The 25000-nt window shown below is 40.2% G+C and overlaps 2 protein-coding genes across 3 annotated transcripts in view; both read right to left on the bottom strand.

Annotated features, from left to right (window-relative positions):
- The window catches only part of LOC138053838 (capsule biosynthesis protein CapA-like), a 15882-nt gene extending 13317 nt beyond the window's left edge, over window positions 1-2565 (bottom strand). For both annotated transcript variants that reach the window (XM_068900382.1, XM_068900385.1), the window contains exon 1: window positions 2389-2565. In XM_068900382.1, the coding sequence (XP_068756483.1) occupies window positions 2389-2464 (76 nt within the window). In that variant the 5' untranslated portion in view covers window positions 2465-2565. The remainder of the gene's footprint in view (window positions 1-2388) is intronic.
- A 9798-nt stretch (window positions 2566-12363) lies between these two features.
- The window catches only part of LOC138053849 (capsule biosynthesis protein CapA-like), a 29684-nt gene continuing 17047 nt past the window's right edge, over window positions 12364-25000 (bottom strand). The window contains exons 4-7 of the mRNA XM_068900394.1: window positions 24804-24968; window positions 21503-21736; window positions 19186-19307; window positions 12364-12566 (exon numbers count right to left, since the gene is read on the bottom strand). Coding sequence (XP_068756495.1) covers window positions 12383-12566; window positions 19186-19307; window positions 21503-21736; window positions 24804-24968 — 705 coding nt within the window. The 3' untranslated portion in view covers window positions 12364-12382. The remainder of the gene's footprint in view (window positions 12567-19185; window positions 19308-21502; window positions 21737-24803; window positions 24969-25000) is intronic.

Genomic DNA, 25000 nt, shown 5'->3' on the forward strand with positions numbered 1-25000 from the left:
CAACTAATTCTCTCCGAAGGCAAAGTGAAAAGACTAATGTTAGTTATGAGAGCTTTCTTTCGAAATTTCTATAAAACTCTGAAACCATCTGGATTCGTTTATAAGAAGTTAGTATCAATAAAAAGTGAGCTATCAACCCTAACGCAGGAAAAATGGCACAAGGAAATTAATCTTGAACCCGGTCACAAAGTCAAGTGGAAAGCAGCCTTTGTCTTGGCCTTTACATGTACCAAGAGTTTAAAACTTGTAGTCTTTAATTTTAAATTTCTACATAGAAGACTTTCAACTAATAGTTTTCTTAAGAAAATAAGACGTATCGATAACGAGAAATGCGCCTTCTGTCAATATGGAAAAGAAAAAGTTGGGTGTTCGTGCGTTAAAAACTCAACATGTAAACATAATTATAAGGTAATTGTTCTTCTAACGTTCAAAAAAAAATAAAATAAATACGACTGATGAATTTAGGGACATCTCATTTTGAAATCCACGAATCCTGTCAACTTAAATTCCATTTGGTTCGATTTCCTTAGTCCCTTTCAAAGGAAAAAAGACTGAATTCATTCTCATCAGGAATACATGATCTTCGATGGCACTTTTTATCATGGCGCGTTTCAATCAAAGACCGAAATTGTTTCGATTGATTCATGAAATTTTAGAGATTAAGTATTGCGTCGACGTGAAACTGCAAACGGGAAACGACAAGGTTCTCTTTCTCATAAAGGCATAACAATTCTCTTATTCTAACTTGTCTCTCACTTTTCACTAGTTGCTTGATATCTGTAGATAAAAGGAGAGAGATGAGCTAAAATCAAAATACTCTCTTTTATTTTTACTCATCAATATCGCCTTCGTCTTGGTCTTTAGCATCGTCATTGTCATTGTCATCGTCTTCAACTCCGTCATCGTCTTCGTCTTCGTCTTCCTCGTCGTCTTCGTCCAAAGCGTTTGGGAAGCGAGGTAATGACCCAACAAGGCTTAGTTGCACTGGCAGGTGAATAAACGTGTCTTAATACCTCTCTCTGCAGTTGCCAAGGCATATTGTGTTATTTGATGCTTTTTCTTTGCCCCAGAACAAAAAAGCAAATGTTCACCCACAAGCCGTATTTCCTCTCTTCTAGGAATGGCTGGAATCGTAAAATGAAGAGCGGAAGTAGTCGTACCCAAAAGCAGTTGATTTTTCCAGCTGTGTAAGGGATTCGTTGATTTATTGAAATAACTGCTTTCCATGACTTTGGTGAATTATTGATGATATGTAAACAGTCGTCGCGCATTCCAGGAACTTTCGTTCCATTTGACTCCAAACTGCTTCCGTTCATGACTGCATGTCCTTTATGACAGCACTACATCATGATAATTAAAAGTTAAACTTGAAGTCGTACACGGCATTTTTTTTACATCTGACCCAAGATCCACAATCGCGATATTTAAAATTTCCACGTGCTTTGATTAACCGCCACAATCAAGTGGGAATTTAACAGCAAACCGACTCTTGGCTAAAAATTGGTTTTAACGGTCAAAGGATTACCACTGCTCATCCAAGGGAAGTGTCGCACTTCTTAATCGACTGCGCGTTTAAACAGCTACCTAGTCTGCCTCTACCCAGTTAGGGTTCTTTTCATTCGCCCTCAGTGAAACGCCGCCATGAAAAGCGGACAATTGAGAGGCACAAATTTGAATTTAACTTTCCCATAAAAAGGGCAAAAGTTTCAAATCAGCACTTAACAGGATGCAGGGATAAAAGGGACATTATCGGCAGGGTTTCTTTGATTATCTAGAACCAGAAATCTAGAATTCTGCCTTTTTAAACGTACTTATTTATAAGGAAACGACGAATAACAGGGGACCAGGGAAGGCGTTAGTGGTGAGAGCACTCGCTTCACACCAATGTGGCTTGGGTTCGATTCCCAGACTCGGCGTCATATGTGGGTTGAGTTTGTTGGTTGTTTGCTCTGCACCGAGAGGTTTTCTCCGGGTACTCCGGTTTCCCCTCTCCTCAAAAACCAACATTTTTCTTGATTTGCGTTAATTGTTAATTTCAGTTCACTGTGTCTCCAATTAGTGCTCCAGCGCTAGAACGACTAGACACTAAAATAAAGCTGCCTTCCTTTTTAATCGGACATGCAAGCTTTACTAGACAAACGAAGCCACGAAGGAAATAACTCTTACAATTTTTGAGAAGAAACCTTCAAGACGTGGTGAATTAAGACACATTTCGTTTCTTAACCCCGTTGAAAGGGATGCCACCGGAAAGTTGAACATATCATCTGTGAGGACAATATTAATTGTTCACTCAGTAGGGGTCTCTTAAGTTCTGCTGTGTTTAAAGAGTCTAATTCCACTCAAGGATTAAATAATCAAGTGCAAACTAAAGAAGAAAATAATTCTTACCTTGATTTGCAGATACCCTCAATGCATGAAATGTGGAGATGAAGAGAAAAAGGACCGAGAAAAGACTTTCTAGCATGTCTTAATGTTGTTGTGAAAACGTATGATTTCAATCGATCGCCAAAGTTGTTTCTCGAACACAGATTTTTAAACACTTATTACAGCCTTTAAAGCTGTATTACGTACCTTGAATGTATAATGGCGGCGGCAGTAAGTACCATTCTTGGGCGCCGGTACCAGTAAAAGCATCACTTAAATTTTTTTTTCAACCGAAACGCCATCGCATTAACTGGGAATGAATTTAAGTAGTTATTGAATCGAAGATTGCTTCTTGTCTTTTTTTTTGCTTTCTCCTTTAATGTATGTAGCTGCTAAAAGAACTCAACTTTCCAACACCATGTGCAAAAATAACGTAAGAGACTAAATTATGCAAAGCTAAGGGCGCAAATGACCGGTACAAGAAAAAAAAAAAAAAAAGAATAGTGCAGAACCATTGAGAAACGGAAACAAGAGACGTCAACGAACAGACGAACAGGCAACAAAATTGTGCTAATCCACGAGGCAGTAAAGACATTCAAACGCACCTAAGACTTTCAGAACGACAGTAAAGAAAACGCGCTAAGATTTTACATTGAGTGCATCCGTTGTCAGGTTTTCTTTTGGGCTTGCTCTGTCCTTTTCTCCTTTTGTTTCGTGTTGAATTTTTAACTGTACTTGTATCTTCAAAGGTGGATTTCCACTGTTGCGTAAAATTTACGTAGGTCACGCACGTGAATTTGACTTGATTTACGCGCGCATAAAAAAATAAAAGAGATTGTATGAACGGCTTGTCTTTAACATTAAAGTATGGCGCGTACGTATTTCTTATCAAAATTCAACTTTTCGCTCGTTTTACAAGTTTGACTTTCGCCTTTTAAATTGGACGTTCGTTTTCATTTCGACATTCGTCTTATTCGCTTCGGCATTCGTTTTTTAAAATCGACATTTTTTTTACATAAAACAGCATTCGTTTGTCAAGCCTAAGTTCGACATTCGTTTGACACAATGTTTTTTTCAAGTTCTTCGACACCGTCCGTTCAACGTTCGCGTTCGTTTTTTTTTTCGCAATGCACTGTGGGATTTGAAGATTTCCCGCCAGACACTGGGTCGAGTGCCCCAAGGAAATGGCGACCGTAAGGGAGGCTTTTCTTTCAAGAGTCCGGTCTTTAATGGAAGTGTTAAATCACTCCAGTAACTTTGATGACTGAAATATTGACAACATGTTGACCCGTGGAAATTTGCTGTACTACAATGCCGTTCGCCTTGCTTTAGTCAACATCGTGGAGGATGCTACGATAGCTAAGTTACGAGATGTCGTTAATTTGCTCAGCGAAGTCGGCGAGTCCGAACAAAACTTTTCTTTTCAACCCGAAGTTGAGTATACTGGTGCCCCAGGAATATCTAGACAATTACCGTCCTATTTCTGTTATTCCAGTAGTTGCAAAAGTTTTTGAAAGGATTATTTATGATCAACTCTATGCCTATTTAACGGCTAATAATTAACTTTCCACCCACCAGTCAGGCTTTCGGTCGCTCCACTCTACAGTTACCTCTTCACTTGAGGCGACTGATGATTGGGCGTTCAACATAGACCAAGGGAACGTGAACGCTGTAGTATTCCTGGATCTCAAAAAATCCTTTGATACGGTGGATCACAATATTCTGATTTCTAAGTTGTCTCAATTGAGTGGTTTAAATCGTACTTATCTGAACGCAATCAGAATTGTTTCCTAAATGGCTCTCCTTCTAGCAATAGTGTGTTGTCCTGTGGTATCCCTCAGGGGACAATTTTGGGCCTGCTCCTTTTTCTCTTATATATTAACGATCTACCGAATTGTCTCATGCACTCCAAGCCTGTCAGTCCTATCGCAGAAAGAAACGTCTTCAGGGGCCGTAATATATTTGCATATTTGCATATTTTGCAACGCTGACCGTTGCACTTGGTAATCATGTCAGTCCGTCTGGGAATAGAGCCAAGAGAAAATGAGGGGACAGAGAAGGAGGCTCCCGGTCCAGCCCTTGGGATATGTCATGTCCACGAAAGTTATTTTTAGACGAACGGAAGTCTTCCGAGACGTCCGCATGCAGGCCAACCTCGGTCCGATGTTTGAAAGAAAATATATATTCATCAGCCTTCCACGTGCGCCATCATTTTCTCTTTTCACTAAGAACCTGAGAGCGAAGCAAGACTGCATGCGGACGTCTCGGAAGACAGACTTCCCCTAGAACAAAGACTTCCGCTCGTCTAAAAATAACTTTCGTGGACATAACATATCCCGGCCAACGCCTTGAGCCTCCCTCTCTGTCCCCTCATTTTTTCTTGATAGAGCCTATTAAAGTGTTCAGAGGACAAAATGTACTTATCACACGAGTTTAAAACTGTTGGAATATTGCACGGCGTATATTGCATCGCACGGCTTCATACCAACGCACACCAATACTCAGACAATACTAGACATATTTAGTTGGAACACTTAGCGAATGGTCAGAATCATCGTGTTACAAGATCGTAGCTTATACCACATCCCTCTTCCCCCATTCAGGAAGGGGGAAACGGCGATGGGTGTTCCAACAAATGTGACGACTATTGTAGCCTACCAAAAATATTAAGATGCTGGTTAACTTTTGATAAGGAATTGAGATTTCGGTTGATTCTACAGGGGCATAAACGTAACGTAAGAATCGTGCGTGTCTGCTCTTCTCGAGACAGAGGTGAGAGATGATTTCATGCAGATTGGAACGCCTAAATTGCTCTGTTGTAAACATGGCGGCTCACAGCACCAGTGAAGTTGTCTCTCTGGCCTTTCTGTACGTGGACGAATTCCAGGACCTACCGATACAATTTGAGCAAGCTTTGAAAGCTATAATCTTCAATCGAACGGATGCTGTATTTTGGCGGTAGGACTGGGTGGCTCCACACTCATAAGAAAATCTATGAAATGAGAATTGGGGGTCTTCCCTTGTCATGGAACGGCCGAATTACCCAGAATTCCTTTTGGGCATGAAGGAGGCAAGCGGAGACTGGTCCTCATCAAATGAGGAAAAAGTAGCGAGAAGAAGATTTCTAGGCGGATACTAAGGAGTAACCAAGGTGCGTGCTGTTAACGTAGACTTTTTATCATAGGAAATTTGGCCTGGCCCTTAGTAATTTCTTGTCCAAGAAACGGTATAATGTAAATAAGAGAGTAATGAGATTTATATTTGCGATTACCTGTCCTCTTACGTACCACTTAAGTCAAACTCTACATCTCTATGCAATAAGCGCATTCAAAATTTCCTCATATTATTGTATAAAAGTAGTTAAAGAAAGAAAAGGCTTGTCCTGCATATATGAAAAATACGTTTTCTCTCCCGTTCTCTTCTTACGCATGATGTTCGTGGAAATTACATTCTGTCCCTCAATAAACCTAGAACAACCAGTTATGGTCTTCTTTTTCTTACGTTTTTACTAAGTACGTTGCGAAATGCGCTACCTGATTTTTCCCATACCACTGAACTAATCCAGGGCCGGATTTTGTACAGCGGCTTTTCGTTTTGATAAATATATATTTAAATATTATTTGATATTGAGTTATGTATCTGCATATATTATGTATGTTAGCTGTAATGTCTCGAAGATATTATTCTGAAATTCGAGATAAAATAAAGTTTTATGCATGCATGTATGTTACCTTCGCCAGGGCGCATGCGTGCATTTTGTAATCTGCTACTCCGGTGCTAACCATATGACAGATAAAATGACTATTCTCTTGAATAAATAAGCCATCGAAATCTTACGTTAAATAGTAATGACAAGGGCGGTTTGGAGCTGTGAGTAGGCGTGGGATTTGTCACATATGGTTTAGGGGCCGACATATCCCTCCCTCAATGCCGTACCAGGAGGCGAGGTCGGTAGCAGACAGCAGCGAAGGGTCAACTGTGCCAAAGGCGATCGTACGGGCCGAAATCCCGGGATCACTCGTTTGGTACGACGCTCCAGCGCCATGTCTGGAAGTATTGCGTTTTCTTTTTGTCCAAACATTCCCTCAGCGCATGCGTAAATGTTCTGGCTATTCGATTAAACTGCTTAAACGTTCGTCCTTTCGTAAAAAGATAAAGGAATTATTACTAAATTTCTTGCGGTCAGAAAATGATTAGGTCGAAGTCTCCCGTCTTATTAAGGTATTTAATACTTAAGGTTAGCCTCTTGTTATAATCTACCTTAATAGAAGTATTATTTCGAAATTTCTAAGAAAAAAACACATTTATAGATGGATGTTGTAGGGTAAAAATGAACTTTTTACATAGTTTTGGCTCTGATATATTGAGTCAGATTCTTTCTCCCATGGGAATAAATTGAAGAATTTTATCCATAAAATATTTATTCAGAAATATTCTGACCATGCTCAAACAATCAGATTGCAGACTTCTTGAACTCTGTTCGCTCGGGTTCATAAATGTAAGAGACCACTTTCATAAATGGCGACCACTTTTACATTCTTTTGCATTTATGTTAATTAGGCCTACTACCATCATTTTGAAACAAATATTCCTTTGAAATTTGCTCGTCGTAACGAGACTAGAAAGGCTTATTAGCATTAAAACACAAGAATATATCTGTTTTCGATATCTTAAGATATCTATTTCATGGTTAAGTTAAGCTCACCTCAAATTTGCCAATTTTAGTTGAAGGAAAGAAAAAAGAAATCATCGAAATAATTCTTATTCGGGCCACTCACTGCAGATGTTGTTAAGTCAGTTTCCCCCAAAACATATTCTACCCCAACCTCAACTTAAACTTTATTGTATTTTCTTGTGCACCATGAGGGTCAGATCCAGGATTTTTCTTAGGAGGGGGTTCGCCACTAAGGAATGGGGCAGCTGACTGGTGACGTTAAGATAAGTTTTTTTTTCCTCGCAGAATACCAGTTTCATTAGAAAACCGCAAGTCATCTCAAGGATGGCGTGGAGGGAAGGGGGAAGGGGGGAGGGGTGCGCACTTCCAGCACCCTCCCCCTAGATCTGCCCCTGACCGTTTACAATTAATGCTGATTAAGAACAGAACACTTGGGATGTGATGTACACGTGAGAACTGACTAATAGTCGTAATAGGTTTTCGGGCTTCCCACCACCATGATACGATCACATTCGACAATACAAAGTTATTCAATTTTACAATGATTTCATAAACAAAGCGGTACATACAAACTAACTACATTGATTAAGTTCCAGAACTACGCATTTATCTTACTTAGGTGAATGATTTGCATCACATGGAAAGTCATTCGTTTTTATTAGTTCTATAATTCTTCGTGAAGTCACTTTGAAAGCAGGTAGAAGGTACAGCGGCGTGTAATAGAGTGAGTTTTGAAGAATTTTCTGGACCATATTTATTGATTAATTAATAGCAATTGACCCTCGAGTCAGATTTTACGTGCTTGCCAAAAGTTTCGCTTCCGAAACGTTTTCATGTGCACTAGGCCACGAAAGTTTGAGATTATATCTGCTTTTATAGGGAGTTAAAAGCCAGTCTTGCGTCGAACGAAGGTATCAAAACCACTGCTGTCAGACCACCTCTTATAAAAACGATGGCTTATGTCACGAGGTTTGTGACATCAATAAAAAAAGTCCAATTGCACATGCGCGCCGGGTTTTGTGGGGCACAGGTGCAAATCCCCACCGCTTCGATCCGTTGTCAAGAAGCCAAAGTGTTTCATAGAGAGGTACGGTGAACCAACAGAATCTCTTGTTTCCAATCTACTGCAACTTTACTTCCGAGTCTGGATTCGAGTGGACTCTGTTCAAGTCCTACTCTTTACAAAACAAAACAGTGTTCAAGGATAAGGCCCTCTACCTGCACGATCTGCCCATCAGCGAGTATTTCCTGAAAAGCTACCGGCTGTCAATGTCCCGTATGAAGTCCGTCCGGAATGTCTCCACTCACTGGCGAGCTACTTGTAATTAGGGAGCTTACGAAATGAGGACGACGACGGCTACGAGGACTTCATTTAAAAATACGAGTTCGCGTTATTCATATCACTACGAAACTATTTCATGTCGTGTCGCGTTAAAAATGTGTAGTAACTGTCGAGGAATTAAACTGGTATGAGTGGGTTGGAAGCGTACAGAGAGAACTGAAAATTCATCGTCATGTGCTAACGTCCTCCACAGAACCTTGAATTTGGTCATTTCACGTCGTCATTTAGGAGATGACGGCAAAGAAATGTACCACAATGTAAAACGCACGTGCAGAGCCATTGTTTTTGCTCATTAAACCTATTGTTTTGTAGCGTCGTCGTTGCCGTCGGCGTCGTCGTTTCGTAAGCTCCCTATTTTCTGATGGACGGCGTCGATTTCCAAGTTTACATTCGCTCGTCATTGGCCGAAAATGATAAGTTTGCAGTCCCTGGTTTAGGGCGGTACGCTTGGTACGAACATGTTGACATTCTCGGAAACAGATGCACGTAAATTGTAAGGCCTATTCACTTTACAGTGCGTCATGCGATTACGACATTGACAGCTGGCATGGCAAAGAAGATCTCGGCTGTGATTTCGATGGAAGGCCCCATGGAGAAATCGACAACGAAGACAACTTCGGTTTTTACTTCACACATAGTCCTTTTTTCCGGTGAAGTTCAGAAATGACATCTACAACTCAGTATTGGTTTGGTTATTATATGGTGTTTCTCATTAACGTTTTCAAGGCTTTTTTTCCTTGCTTGGTCAATTAATAAATTAGTAGCAACTTTATTCATTTAACTCAATGAAAGGGAAAGATATCATTTATTAAATTCTCAACCTCGGATAATGCAATTCTCGTGCTCTGATTGGTTCACTCAATCTCGGTTATCAGCTCATATACCTTAGTTTGACCTTATATGGTAAATGATTGCGCTTAGCGTTGCTAAACTAAAAACGTTTACGCCAGAAAGTGAAATTTCTTTCATTATAAAGCAAAAGAAAAACGTTTTTGTGGAAACTTTGGATCACTTTCGAATCTTAGAGATACGCGAAAAGGTAAGAAATGTTTTTGTGATGAGCCTGCGTCTGTCTGACCGCGAGGTATTACACAACATCGCATCTTCATTAACTTTTTTCGATTTAACCAAGATTTTCTCGCTTTTTTCGCTCGTATTTCGTACTTCTAAACTTTTGGAGTTTAAGGAATTTAATAAAACAATTATTCCATTCGCGCTTGTTGGATACGAGAGTGGTTATAGCCAACTCGGCGCTACGCGCCTCGTTGGCTATTTACCATCTCATATCCAACGCGCGCTCACGGAATAATTGTTAATTATCCCTATCAAAGGTATCCGCCCACAGCCGGATGTAATTGAGTGAGAGTCGTATTGAGGAGGGAGGAAAATCGGAGTACCCGGGGAAAACCCTCAGAGTCAGATGAAGATCAACGAAACTCAGCCCACTTGTGACCCGAGGCCAGGGTTGAAACGGGGTCACAGAGGTGGGAGGCGTGATTGATAACCGCTAAATCACCCTGACTCAAAAGCAAACTATGGTAACATGCATGACATTCTTGTTTTAATAGGCCATTTCCGAGTTCATGTCTACCTCCTCTTCAAAGCGAGTCTGAGTGCAAACATTTTGTAACGGTAATATTAGTTCTACTTTACATACGAATGAAAAGTAATTTTCTTATAAGAAAAACTTCGCACTTAGAATCGATTTGAAGAGGAGGCAGACATAAACTCGGAAATTGCTTATTCCCTAGTATTCCCCTAACATGATTAATTGGAGTAGTCTCTTCCAATTAAATGACCTGGTTTTTGCACCGTTTAAACTTTAATACATTTTAAAATTTTAGATTTTAGCACGTTTAAAATGAAATTTATTGCCCAGAGGAAATAAATGGATTTATACTGAGTGTGATATGCTTAGTTGGTTATTTCCCATGTTGCAATTGGGGCATTCCTGTCATTCGGGAATTTCTCTAGATCTTTTATCACGTGCACAAGCTGAGCGTAGCGCCTATTTGACTAAATGATGCAAGAGAGTCAAAATCAAAAGCAAGGATTATTTACATTGGCAGTTAAATATTAGTTTCTTAATACCACGCTCTGCAGTTACCAAAGGATGCTGTTTTTACGCTTTTTTTTTCATTGAAGCAAAGCCAAGAAAATTTTGCGCACATGCTATAAACATGTAATCACAATAGTGAGTTCTCGTAAAAGTAAGGAGAAAATACCACCAGCTTGACATGTGTTTTCAGAAGTTTGTTTAGAGCACGTACAGGTCTTGTTTGAAGTTTGTCCTTTCTAGCCGATTCTGGTTCTAAGCCAAGCTGGTGTGTTTCAATGAAATACATCAAAATGCTATCGCTAGCCACCTCCACTTCGGCGAATAGTTGTTAAATATTACGTATACAACTACGACTCGTGAAGATATATCCACAATTGAATATTCCTTCACCGGTAATTCCCTTGAAAATGACGTACTATCCAGATTTGGCACAAATTGATATTCATACACAGGACATTAAAAAATGCAATAAAAAGATGGAGTCACCGTGCTTGTTTTCGTGCTGTATGACCTTTATTCTAAATCTTTTCTACCGAATTAATACGCGAGAAGCGTTCGAAACGAGATCAACCGGAAAAGTTGTTGCTATGTAGCAAAAGCTACTGGATATTACTGAAAAGTTGAACCAACTTGTTTGTCCGGGCTATAATCTTTAAGTGAAGTGATTTCAAATTGTTTAATCTTGTAAAGAAATGTAAGGAATTTGGACCGCTACAGTCATCATTTTTCACTCAGTGTCGAGTCGGGTTCCAAATGAGGTTTGATTCACGTCTTTTATGTAAATACTACAAATTCTGCAACCCAACTTTTTTTCTCCTTAAAATATGTTTTCCGTGTACCTATTAGGAGTAAATAAAACCATTAAAAATTGGGGACCACCTTTCTCCTTTCTTCACAACACGATGATAAATGGATGGCAAAGGGGCAATTTCGGCTTCAAAATGATCATTTTTGGCGAAAGGACTGGGGCGAGCTCCAAAACAACTCCTTCGTAACCGAGCGAAATTATCATGATCGCCCTTAAAAGCTCTTGAACAGCAAAAGCGGCCATTGTTATCTCACTTTAGATGGCCGGCGTGAAACACCGCCATCTCCGAAGACGCAATGTTGTGCGCAATATGAGATGCGGGCTGCAAAACAAGGGAATCACTTTAACTAGTGATTTAGCTGCAGTACATGATTGAATTAAGAAAACAAATTAAGTTGCAATACTTCCAAAACTAGCTATGTGCCTATTGGTTCTCGGCAAAACTTGACAAAAGCTAAATTCATGAATTTAAAGATGGATGATAGGCCAATTGAACATAAGCCTTGTACTACGTTATTGGGGGTTCATTTTGATGAAATACTAACCTGGAATGATCAGATCAAACATATTCCATCTAAAGTCTAGAATGGCTTGCGAATGCTGTATTTAGCTAAAAAACTATCTGACACTCAAGAGACTCTCAAAACAATTTACTATTCACTTGTATGTACAACCTTACTTTGGTTATTGTGATGTTGTATGGAGTGACTGCTTCAAAACACGTGCTGACAAATTTCAAAAGTTACAAAATAGAGCAGCACGGATTATTACTAGGGCTGATTAGTCTATTTGATCATCAGCGGCAATAAATTCTCTAGAGTGGTCTAACTTATAAGAAAGAGAGAAAAGGCACTTTTTAATTACCATGTGTGAAGTATTCAATACTCATTGTCCGACGTATCTTCAGGAGCATTTTCATAGAACCTCTGAAGTTTACAATTATAACTTCAAGGGTTCGATTTATGACCTCCAAATTACCGCTGCCTAATCGATCGTTGGGATGTCGATACACCACATCAAGAAAGGCATCGGTACCTGGTATCACTGCTCCTCCCCCGCCCCCTCCCCTCCCCCACCTCTCAAGACCGTTTTAAAATTAATTAAACGACAAAAACAACTGTCAAGTCTATTTATTCATTTAATTGTGTTGTGTCTCATTTCATCATCTTTTGTCTTGCAATCGGGTTGACATTGTGTGTCTCCTTTTGAACAAACTTGAATCCATTCAGCGTTCCTTGTAGGTTCTGGATGAAGTAGTTTCTTTTCTTTATCGAACTTTATTTTCACTGGAAGATATTCTGCTTCCAGCAAACGTCCTCTGAAATGCAAATGATAAAATTGGAAACTCCACTGATAATTTGACGATAAAAAACTGCGATAAAATATTTTTAAAAAACATAAGAAAGTTTGTTTTAAAAAAACGACGATGATTCGAATTCCGGCTACGTTGAGCTAACGTCATTATTATCAAGTAACAACGATAGTGGTGTGTAAATGTTGTGGTTTAACCCTAATTACTAAAAACCAAAAACAAAATTAACCTCTCAATTAGGTTTACGCACGTATTTAAACCGGTAAGCATTTCAGGAGGTGTATGACAACTGCAGACTGCCTACAAATAGCGCTGATAAACAGTATTTAAATCTCTAAAGCACCCATTTCAGATAGCGCTGAAAAGAAGTGTTTAAGTCTAAGCACCCATTTTTAAACGGTTAGCTTTTACCGCGAGTTAGGGTTAGACCACGGTCTGCAAGTATCAGACACCGCATTCCACGTAAGAAATTATCATGCATTGTAGTGATTCGAGTATTCACTTGTTTGCAGTGTTTAGTCTAAAACAACCGTTGTCTCGGTTTTTGGTTAAGAATATTGGTCCATGGTTGGTGAAGGCAAAGCATTCTTTCACATGCAGGATAAATTTGTAAAGGAGCTGTGGTGCTGTGTCAGTGGGAAAGTGAGTTGATATGGTAAATTGACCACTGCAAAGAAATTTGAAAGCTGACGTTTCGAGTGTTAGCCCTTCGTGAGAGCTAAACCCTTTTCTGTCTTTTACAAGTAGGACTACTTTTCATAATGAAATCATTCCTTTGGCAATATAACTTGTATAATACAAGATTCATAAATTTGTCTCTCGGCTTTTCAATTAAATAGAGCGGTATATAACTGGAAAGTAACTACCAGACAGTCATTGGCATTAAACGTAATAATCATGGTATTATTTGAAGTGTTACAATATCGATGAACTACAATTTATCTCGAAAGGAAATTACTCATTTTGAAGAATGGCCTCGTTTACAAGCTGAATGTTAAGGGAATTTCTTTGAAATAATCGAAAGTAAGATTAGTAGGAGAAATAAGCCATTGGACCTCTCCAAACTTGGTCACTATTTGAGCATAATGTTTTTTGATCTCCGTTTCTTTATCTAAAAGTATGTTGGGGTACAATACAAGGGTGCCATTTTGCCATCAAGTCGATCTTTATCAAAGAGAGGAATGTTGGAGCCGCCATTGCTTGTTGGGCATTTTTTGTGCATGGAGTGGATCGCTGATGGTGTGTTGACAACTTTCTGGCTGATTTCTGCATAATTTCTTTTGGCCACTTTTCCGTAATTTGCTGTCCACTGTGAGAAATTCGACTAAGTGCTTGGGACAAGACTTGAAACAGTTCCCTTTTTGGAACAACTTTATTATTGTTTTCTGTGATGAGTTTGCAGTCGTTGTAAACCCATTTCCGTCGAGTTATCATCTGTTGTTCCATTTTGTTGATTGTTTCAGCTTAGGGAGGGCTAGATGCGTGAAGGAAGGGTGGGTTAGGATAGAGGTACTGGAGAGGACCAGGGACGGGTAGTTGAGTAGAAGGGAGGAAAAGATCTCTAGTTCTTTTTATTAGGACCCCCTAAAAAACCAAGCCTCTGTTTTTTTTAACTACACCCCCACACCCCCCCCCCCCCCCAAAATAAAATAAAATAAAATTAAAATCCCTTTTTTAGACAGTTGTTAAAAAAAAACAGTCTAAAAAATTAAACTGCTTTGAAAAAAATAAAAAAGAACTGGTTTAAAACAAACATAAATACTAAGTAATAAACAATAAAACAATCACATAGGGAATCAAAGTGTTGAAATGTTCTGTCAAGCAAATAGTCTCGCACAGATGGAGTCAATTTGTGTGTTTAACTTCGATCACGTTCCTTGATGAAAAGCATCTCATAGACGAGACAATCAAATTTTCCTTGACACCACCGGAGTATGCGAAACTGGCTTCCCGAGTGACAGGGGCACCCAACGACCAATTTGTTGTAAAATGTATTATTATACCCCAGTTAATGAAAATAAATGTTATTAAGGCATTTTCAGGTGTTTTTCAGTGTTGCTGGGAAAACATTATCTGTTCCTTTTTCCCAGCAAGACACACAAGAAATTTCCCAGCCAGCTAGATAAAATTGGTTGGTTTCCCAGCCAGCTGATCAAATTTATTTCCCCGCCAGGAATTCCGCGCGCTTTCAAATCCCTCGATCCAAAACGACCGAACAAAAGCGACAAAACCGGGACAAAACAGGTTTTTTCCGCAAGTGCAATCACTCTGACCATTCGTCGTATGTTTGTCACTACTCTCTGGGAGAGGGAAGGGGTTCTCTTTTTTTTTTTTTTTTTTTTTTAGTCGTCCTCAGTCTTCAGAGTTTCTACAGCCAGCTCGGGTTGAAATGCTAGAAAAAGTCAGTAATTCCCATGCAAAACCTCTATCAATAACAAAATTTCCCAGCCAGCTCATCGAAACACCTGTATTTTTGCCGGCCATCAAGATTCCTATGGGAAACAGATTATGGGTGGAACAGATTAGTTGGGTGCCCTGGAGTGAGGAGGCTTGTGTCCCCATGGGCTTCCAAGCAGACCACATGAAGAAGAATATACAACGCATTGTTGATTTACGATTGGAGGCTTGATTTCTTTTGGTTTGAGTTCTTGCTCCAATTTCTTGCTGACAAATACCGGTTGCAAAATAGTACCAATCTTATGACTGAGATCAAGCATTTGCCTTCTCACCGTGTTATCTGAAGTTTGGTCATTGAAAGGGAGAATTACTCGCAGAACGCTGTTGTCTTCCACTTGTGTTTCTCACCCACTCGATGAAATGTTATGAATAAATTTGTTAATGGTGGAATTTATCATTGTGATAGGATAGTCAAGTCGGATAAAGATGAAGCGTAGTTCAGTGCATTCTTCATTGAAAGCTTCAGTTGTGGAAGATAGGGCATATGCACGATCAATCATTGAAATGCAACAACAAGCCAGTGTTTGTTGCCTTTCTATGCACTTGTGCTTCAATCTTAGTTCCGTTCTTAATTATTTCCATTCCGATAAAAGGGATCTTGTTATCAACTGGGAACTCTATAGCAAACGACAGGCTAGAGTGGAGACCATTATTAAGAGTAGAAAGAAAATCAACTGCAGCATCGGTGCTGGACATTCTGGCCATGGTGTCATCAACATACCTCCTGTATACCTGTATAGTGTGGGCATCATATATACCATCTTAGTGGTTTCAGACCCAATAGATCCACAGTCGATATGGTATTCACTTTACGTCAGCTACAGGAAAAATGCAGGGAGAAAAATACGAGTCTCCACTTTGCTTTCGTGGATTTGGCTCAGGCTTTCGATTCAGTTAGCCAAGTCGGGTTATATAGAGTGCTTGAAAAGATTGGTTGTCCACTGACTTTGCTCAAGATTGTACAATCATTCCATGACAGCATGGAGACCTATGTTTCCTTCAATGGTGATAACTCCGAGAACTTCAGTATCAGATGTGGAGTGAAACAAGGCTGTGTGATGGCACCATGTCTTTTCAACATTTACTTCTCGAGCCTCTTACATCACCCTTTTGGCAATAGCACCCTGGAGTCTTAATGTTAAGTGTTTCTGAGCAAAGTCCAAGGTGTCCAACTTGACAGTCACAGATCTCTTGTTCGCAGATGACACCGCACTGGTTGCTCACTGTGCTAAAGATTTACAGATTCTACTTGAATGCTTTGCGGCTTCTTGTGCAGCTTTTGGACTTACAATCAGCGTGTCAAAGATGGTTGTCGTGTGCCAGGGAGCGGTAGAAGATCAAACAACACCTATCGAGGTTTCAGTAGGCAACAAGAAGCTGAAGGTAGTTAATGAATTTTGCTATCTTGGCTCATGCATCTCCAGCAGGGCTAACATGGAAGCAGATCTTGATAAACGCATTGCCTGAGCCTCTATCTGTTTTGGACAGCAACGGATGAGGGTGTGGGAAAACAGGAAGCTTCGGCTAAAGACCAAAATCGCAGTCTACATCGCGTGCGTCCTTTCTACTTTACTCTATGGATCTGAGACCTGGTCTGTCTATGCTTGGCAGATCACGAGATTGAACACCTTTCATTTGAGAAATCTGAGGCGGATCCTGGGAATTAATCGGATGGACAGGGAGTCAAACATTGACATCTTACATCGCACTCAGTGTGACAGCATGCACACAATCCTTAATTAAGGAGCGCAGACTTCGTTGGTTTGAACATGTATGTCGTATGCCTCAGAATCGTCTACCGAAGAAGGTCTTGTTCAGTGAAGTCAGCTCTGGACATCGTGCCAGAGGAAGACCTCTCCTTCCTTCCCAGGATCGCATTCGTGATGATCTCCGCCATTGCGGAATACGGGAGGATGGGGTGGAGAAACGGTGTGCCGAGAAGGCGGAGTGGCGAAAAAGGGTATATGAGGGTGCAGCAGCAGCAGAAAAACGGTGGCAAGACAAAGGATTGACTCGGCGGAAACGTGTGACAGATGTAGTCGCGAACTAGCATGATCCTCTTGGATCGGACGCAGCCTATTATTACTATTATTAGTATTTTATACATTTTCCCATCACTATCGTTTTGAGTTGATAATGCCGTTAGCTCAACGTCCAAACGTCCCCGTTTTTAAAAATATTTTAACGCAGTTTTTCATCGTCAAATGTTTCAAAAAATCGCTTCTTTTTCGTCCACTGATAATGTCAAAGAAATAAAATAAATACGCAACTCGTATTTTGCCTTAGTAACGAAAAGGTATGCATTTTAATGCTAATGGTAATGGAATTGGCGTTATTTACCGCAGATATCACATACATTCTCATGGCAGTTTACAATTCTTTTTCTGGCGTGAAATCAGACGTCAACCTGTAAAGGCGTCTCTAGCAGCCGCTATCAGTGCACGTTTGAACTCACCCACGCACCCACCCAACTGTCACAAAATTCCTTTTTCTTTAGTTCTTTGTTTCGTTAGTTCATAGTTTATTCCGCTCGTGTTAATTACTTAGTGTTAATTTCGTATCGTAGTTTACCGCAATTAGTACATTAGAGAATAGTTTGTTAGTCTATTTGTTCTTTTAAGTCTCCATTGTGGAGATGCTTTTGTAACTTTTGGTTCGTTAGGGTCGTGTTTTAACAATAGGTTTTTCAATAAGTGTTGATGTGGAGTGCATTGTTATGTAAAGATATAAATGTAAGTAGCGTGTTGTAAAGGCGGTTGGAAAAAGGTCAGTTGACGAGAAGACTGCTAGGAGAAGGAAAGCCGGAGAGAAGTCAAAGTGTAAAGGTGAAAGTTTAAAGAAAGTGGAAAAGAGAAACACTGCCAAGAGTCATTGGTGGGAGCCGACCGCGAAATTCCCAGACAAAACTCCTTTGTCGGCGGTGGCAAATATATTTATAGAGGAAGTTTTTGGAGGAAAAGTTCGGCGACGAAAGTGAGAGTCTTGTGGACTGACAGAAGACGTGACTACTTTCGTAGGTTTGCTGAAAGTGGAAGTGGATGGTTGCAGGATTAGCCGACTGGACTTACAATAACCTTGAGAAGGCACGAAGGCTGACGGAGAACTGAACTTATTGTCTGTAAATATTAAAGTAAAGTATTTAGTTCATTTCGTATTGTCGTTTAAGTATATATTAGCATTAAGTAAATCTAAGTAAGATTAGTTAATTTAGAGATAGTAACTGTCGTAACTGTTTTACTTGTAGTTAACTTTTATCCTTAATTAAAGTCGTACGCGTTTACTAAAATTTATGCTGTGTTGCGGGTTTGTGGGAAGGGGTGTGAAATACGTCGCTTTACCCTTAGTTTTCTCTTATTTTCTTCTCGCTATTTCGCGAGACCCAGGGGATCCCGAACCGTCACACCAACCCACGCATGAATGTGAAAGGAAAGCAGGGTCCCCCACTTTTCTTTACGAACAGTGTGTGGGTTCTTTAACGTCACACAGTGTTGATTAACAGGGAGGGTCGTGAGACCATGTAACATGCATTTTGCACTTTCTAGTTTAAGTGCCATGAAAGTCTGCAGGGGAAAATGTAAGTGTTTTACCACTTAGAGGCTGCGGCTACCACCAGTGCTAAGGGTGATTCTACATGTGAGATGTGAACTCTGTTGTCACCCCCCCCCCCCTTCCCCCACCCACCCCCGATATTGCAAAATCTCTATTCCTCTGTCCTGTCGTTGAAGTATCATTGGCATGCAGAAGCTTGAATTCCTTCCTATTCCCAATCCAACCTTGTGTGTCCTTGAAGGTAATAAAAAATCGTCATATATTTTAGCCTCAATAATGATGCATTTGAGTGAGGTTGTAGAACTTGTCCGAGGAGCGTGACTCCAAACTGTCACATAAACACGTCTCGCTCAAAGCTCTCAGTTGAAATTCACCAAATCAAGCCCGCCAAAGCCAGTGCGCGCTGGCGTTAAGCTTGTTTGTTAACTGCCCAGTGTGAAACTCCATTTTTACCCGGGTAACCCGAAACTAATTTAGCTGCAATTGCGGATGTTAATTCAACTTTGTGTGGACGCTGCGCAACTCTTACCCACGATCTGCCTCTCAGCAAACCGGTTATCAGTATTGACTCCGTTGACTTGAGCAGAAGACAGCAATTCTTGAGCATCATCATGTTTACCTGGTTAGAGTGACTTTCAACATTTGACTCATTTTCAGGTCTTCGCAGTTTCCTAGAACGAAGTGCTCGAATGCTTCTATTCTCTTCCTATTCGGTTTCTTTCCCAGTCTTCCATAAACGCCCTGTTGAAATTGAACAAACAAGGATGTATTTTCGCAGCGCGTTGCTGTTTCAGTTTCGATAAATTTCCTTTCCGGGATTCTTTCAATTTTTCTTTGCTCACTGATCTTAAATGTAGCTCATAGTGTAAACGAATACCACCGTCTTTGCCTCTTTGTGTCCATAAATGCAGCACAAAACGAGGAGCGTTCACTTTGACAGCCCGGGGCCGGGCCCGTTTCTCGAAAGTCCCGAATACTTTTCGGGCCCGAAAAGCCATAACTGCCAACTGCTTGTTTTGGAAATCCGATCTCTTAACATGTTTTCAAGGTAACAAAACGCAAAAGGAGTGTGAAGTTTGACGACTTTAATCCTCTCTGTTCTTGAGATACAAAGAGAATTGTGACACCCGAAAATGGCCCGTAAAGTTTCGGGACTTTCGAGAAACGGGCACCTGGGCCCAGTTGCTCGAAAGTCGATTAATTTAATTTAGGATTAGCGTAAACTTTGATTTCACTTTGCTTATTTTAGATTTTTAAGGTTGACTTCCTCTACTGTAAAATTTTGCCGAGTGTCAGCGTTGAAAAACTATTGAGAGAAGAAAAATGAACTCAACTTGGTCAATTTTTAATCTGGGATACTACGAAAACCACCTATCTGTGGAATGGGACCGAAATACCGAGTCACTGGGCCACCCACTTTCGTTAAACCTTTTGATGGAATTCCTTACCCACGGGTTTAGGCGGCTCAGTGCTGCCATGGTCGAAAACAGTACCTCTCAAAAATATGAACTATTTATAAGCGAAAGTGGGCGGGGCACAGACACGTAAATTCCCGCCCATTCCTCAGATCGGTGGTTTTCGTAGTATAAGCGTTAAATGGCTTTTCAACAACCAGGCCCTGAATTGTAGGCTAACACAAGCCTAAATTAGTGTATTTGTGGACTGAAGGACCTACCTAGCGCAGCGCTTAACACATACGCGGGCGCATTTATCCGATCGATCAAGCTGAGTTGCAGAGGAAGGGGTGATTTACAGGCAACCCCATTTTACCATTCAGCTCATTGTATTGTGACGCTGGAAGCCAATAAGGAAAAACGTAAAAAATACTCTCGTCTACTCGTGTGCAACTGTGGTGGTCGCCTGGATTATCACATATGGACTCTCCTGTTAATGCGCTCCCGTGGTAGCATAATGAGATTCACACTTTGTGGAGGACACCTGACATAAAATTTCCTTTTAGACTAAAACACTGGCTTTCTTATTTCCAAATAAGGCTTGGGTTATTGTTTGTCCATCTTACTGGCACAAGAACGATTCAGTCCCTGTAGGAAGTTTAAATAACTGATTGTCTGATAATTTGGGAATGAAACTCAATGGATTTTCTTGAGCTGTTCTTGAGGAAAGATTTCAACTGCGATCGAATATATGAACACTTTATATTTAGCTGTAAAAATTAAACTTCAATTCAGGCTTGACTAAGTACTCCTGTGTGTGCTATCATTTGTTACGTTTTGCTTTAAATTTCACATCTAGTGTTTCTTGAAAATAACATTATTTCTGTTGGTCATGTTGTTTTAATCTTTCCGCCCATAGCGATGTCTCTCGTGACGTCACCCATTGTCATTAATATGCCAAACAAACCCGATTGGCTGTTGAAGCAATGACTTCTTTTGTTTCGTTGTTGGCAAATTTCAATATCAAAAGAAATGTGACGTCAATGTTTGTTAACAAGAAATATCGCTATAGTAGCAAGTCCGTGGTTACTATAGTAACTTCACCCTTTGATTCCCAGAATTGATCAGTATGTAAATTCAGCCCCCTCCCCCCCCCCCAAATTTCAATACACAGTCAGGTAGACAAGTATTGAGAATTTTATTGCTCTGAGGGGAAATCAGCACTAAAAGTGCCTCTGAAAAGTCGAGGCTGATATAGTGGACAATCTCTGCACAAAACTGAACTGAAAATCTGAAGTTTACAAAAAATGTATGCCTGGCTAATTAGTGGTTTTGCCTCCACATAATTTCTCGGTTTTGGTTGGCTAATATCGCAATTATTATTAAGCCCAAAAAGCTTAAAGTTGCAGAGAAAAGATTTACAACTTCTTGTCACTATTTTTTTTATAACGACACGCCTTCTGTAAGAAAATTAAGTATGATATTTAGTGAATATAAAACAATGACGTCAACAGAAATTCGCCTATAAGCGAATTACCTTACCAAAGCAGATCCACCAGGGGGTCGAAGTGGATAAAACAGGAAATTCCCTAAACTGTATGCCACGAGCGTGTTGTTATGGAGACAATGCGGCTGCAGCACGTGCGGATGGGCTCCGATGATGATCTGCACACCAAGCGAAATTAGGTGTTTGCTTATACGACGCTGGTACGGAAGAGGCTGTGAATGCAGTTCTTCTCCAAAATGGATTACCACCACTATGATGTCCACTTCGGCCTTGAAAGAAAATCAGATGGAATTGCACGATTTTCTGCACTATTAGGCCATTAGTAACATACATGAAAAGATTACTCGATTCTGATTGAATGAGAGCAGTGCAGTTCGAGTGTAACACAGTGCAAAATAGCGTAATACCAGTGAAAATTACGCAGCGAAGTTCTGGATTATGATTGGCTAATAGACAATAGGGTTTGGTCAGAACCAATCAAATCTTTTGTTTTCAAATCAAGCGCGCACCCTGGATGGCATGATTTATGACGTAATTTTTCGCTGATTGCATGATACGAATCCGTTTCTTCTGCTTAAGGTAATTCCCTTGAAATTGTTCTACTATCAAAGTTTTTTTGGAAACTTGGCATAATTAACACTCATGATATGAGCATTAAAAAAATGCGATAAAATAATGGGGTCACCGTGCTCGTGTACGCGTCAGCAGGCTCTTAAAATGGGGTATTTTTACTGATTGCGCGTTAAAGATTCGAATCACCTTCATAAAGTCTTGGTTACTTGAAAGATACATAATTTTATTTTGAAAATAAAACTTCTTTTGTTCAAATAAGCAGTATTGCTTCATTTACGCCGTTTTTGATTGCTTGGTTGTAGGAATAGTGCACCTTTTGGGACAGTTCCATGATTAGCTTGAAGTCCTCGCCTTGGCCAAAATACACCCAGTACCGAACTGTTTTCCAAAAAAATGCATGTTCTACTATCAAACTTTTTTCTTCTTCAAATATGTTCTTTATTAGATTGTTCTTAGCAAATACCTGAAAAAAAAAATCGGGGGTCAACGTGCTCGTTTGAGAGAAAGGGAGGATTTATTTCGCTATCGGGCTTAGTTTGAGGGAAATCTCTTGCGTTTTGTACGCTCACGTGCTAATGTGCGCGCGCTAATGACGCGAAAATCGTGCGCAGTAGGGATGCGCAATGCAATACTAAGGAATTATCTTAAAGCCGCCGCTACACAAGCGATTTTTTGTTCGCGCCGGTGATGCGATTTTTTCAAATTTTGTCGCGTCTCCATTGCGCGATGAAAATCGCAAGTGTAGCCACCCTTGAACTGGCGACGCGACAGCTGAAAAAATCGGAAGAAAATCGCGAGAAATCGAATGAGCCGTCGCTTCGCCATTTCTGTTGACAGAAACAATTATTGAATTAAACTTTAATTAAATCGGAGCGAGTCGATTGTAATTTTTTGCTGGCGAAGCGAAAACTTTTGAAAAAATCGCATCACCGGCGCGAGCAAAAAAACGCCCGTGTAGCCGCCGCTTAAGGACGTTGGCGCGAAAATTGTCTAACATTGATTTTTTTCTGCACATTTTACCATTAAAAGATGATGAGTTAGAGATGTAAGAAATGCAAAAAAAATTTGGGGGGGGGGGGGGTCACCGAGTTCGTTTTGAAGAGAACTTGCCCGGAAGAACACCCTAAATCTGAAAAAAATCCGGCTTCTTTAGTGAAGAAGGCCACAGTGTCTGTAAGCCCAAAAATATTGCAATTACAAATTTGAAGTGAAATGTTCTCTACCAAGTCCCGAGGTCCCGAGGACAGAAATCTTGAAATTTTTTTAACTTCCCACGCTCATTTTTTGTTCATTTTTGGGCAATGTGGAGATAATTGTAAATAAAATCTGTTTCTGAAAAAAAAAAGTAGGGGTTACCGAACATCCAAGATTGTTAAATCCAAGCAAAGCAGCAGTGACCATCACTGCCCTATCATTGTTCATTTTAGTACTTAGCGCTCGCGCTCGATGCATGACGTGGCAAGGGAATTTGCGTGCGCTGTAAGGATGCGCAGTAGCAATAGGCGCGAACGTCAATAGGCGGCGAATTACGAGATACAAAAACCCTCAACTTGGCGCGCATCATTGTTTCGTTGCAAGTTTGGGTCCATGTTTGCCGTTTTTCACCTTGCATGATTATCTTGTCGCGCAACAAAAACATTTATTGCAGGTTGAAGAAATATGTTGCGAAAAGTAGAGCACGGGTCTACTCTGAGCAACAAATTTTGGCTTTGTTGCTCGATTTTCATCAAGCTCACAACTTGTCGCGAAACAAATGTGCTCGTGTACTAGCAAATCAACCAATCAGCGCCCTGCATTTCTTCAACGCGCAACAAATGTTTTTGTTGCGGGTCAAGTTGATCACGCAAGGTGAAAACGCGAAACATCGACCAAAACGTAATTGCAAGGAAACAATGTTTCGCGACAAGTTGAGGGTTTTTGTATCTCGAATTTTGCCGCCTTAAGGACGTTCGCGCGAAAATTTTCTAACATTGATTTTTTTCTGCAAATTTTACCATTAAAAGATGATGAGTTAGTGATGTCAGAAATGTAAAAAAAAATGGGGGGTCACCGACTTCGTATTGGAGCGAACTTGCCCGGAAGAACACCCAATATCTGAAAAAATCCGGCTTCTTTAGCCCAAAAACTGAAAGCGAGCGGAATTCCTGGCTGGGAAATAAATTTGATCAGCTGGCTGGGAAACTAACCAATTTTATCTGGCTGGCTGGGAAATTTCTTATGTGTCTTGTTGGGAAAAAGGAACAGATAATGTTTTCCCAGCAACACTGAAAAACCCCTGAAAATGCCTTAATAACATTTATTTTCATTAACTGGGGTATAATAATACATTTTACAACAAATTAGTCGTTGGGTGCCCCTGTCTTAATCTCGAAGCCGTAATCGTCGTGCTTATTGCTGTTTTGCATGTGATATCTGGTGGCCTTGTTGGATACCAAAAACAATAACCTGCCTCTCCGCTGGAAACTAAACTTTATTATAATGCAAATTCTGTGAAAAGAAATTGCAATGTACTGCCATCCAACATGGCCGCCTTGTCACGTGGGTGAAATTCAAGAATAAGCTTGCTATTAGCAGAGCTACCTCCAGAAATAACGATTGGTGTGCATCGTCCATCCAAGAAGGCTGTTGCTATTTCGCTTAAATTAATTCAGCAGTAATTTGTGTGAGAAAGCTTTCAGCTGGTCCAAATTGCCGTGCGGTCGTGCAAACTCCAAGTTCAAAGCAATTCATTCAACAAAGAAATAATTTCGTTTCTTTTCCTACCTCTCTCAACCTCTTGACGTCTCGCCGGGCAATATTATCCGTATAAATGGCAGGACCAGATGTGAATAACATTCTCATTTCTGTGCAGTTTTTGTGGATACTTGGGCTGTCACAATAACCAAGAAAACCAATCTTTGTTCCTTTCACTTCCATAATAAGAGGTTCCTATCAAACATTAATAGAGATATAGGCTTTGA

The sequence above is a fragment of the Montipora capricornis genome, chromosome 1 (genome assembly GCF_036669925.1).
Source record: "Montipora capricornis isolate CH-2021 chromosome 1, ASM3666992v2, whole genome shotgun sequence".
In the NCBI taxonomy this organism is placed as follows: domain Eukaryota; kingdom Metazoa; phylum Cnidaria; class Anthozoa; order Scleractinia; family Acroporidae; genus Montipora; species Montipora capricornis.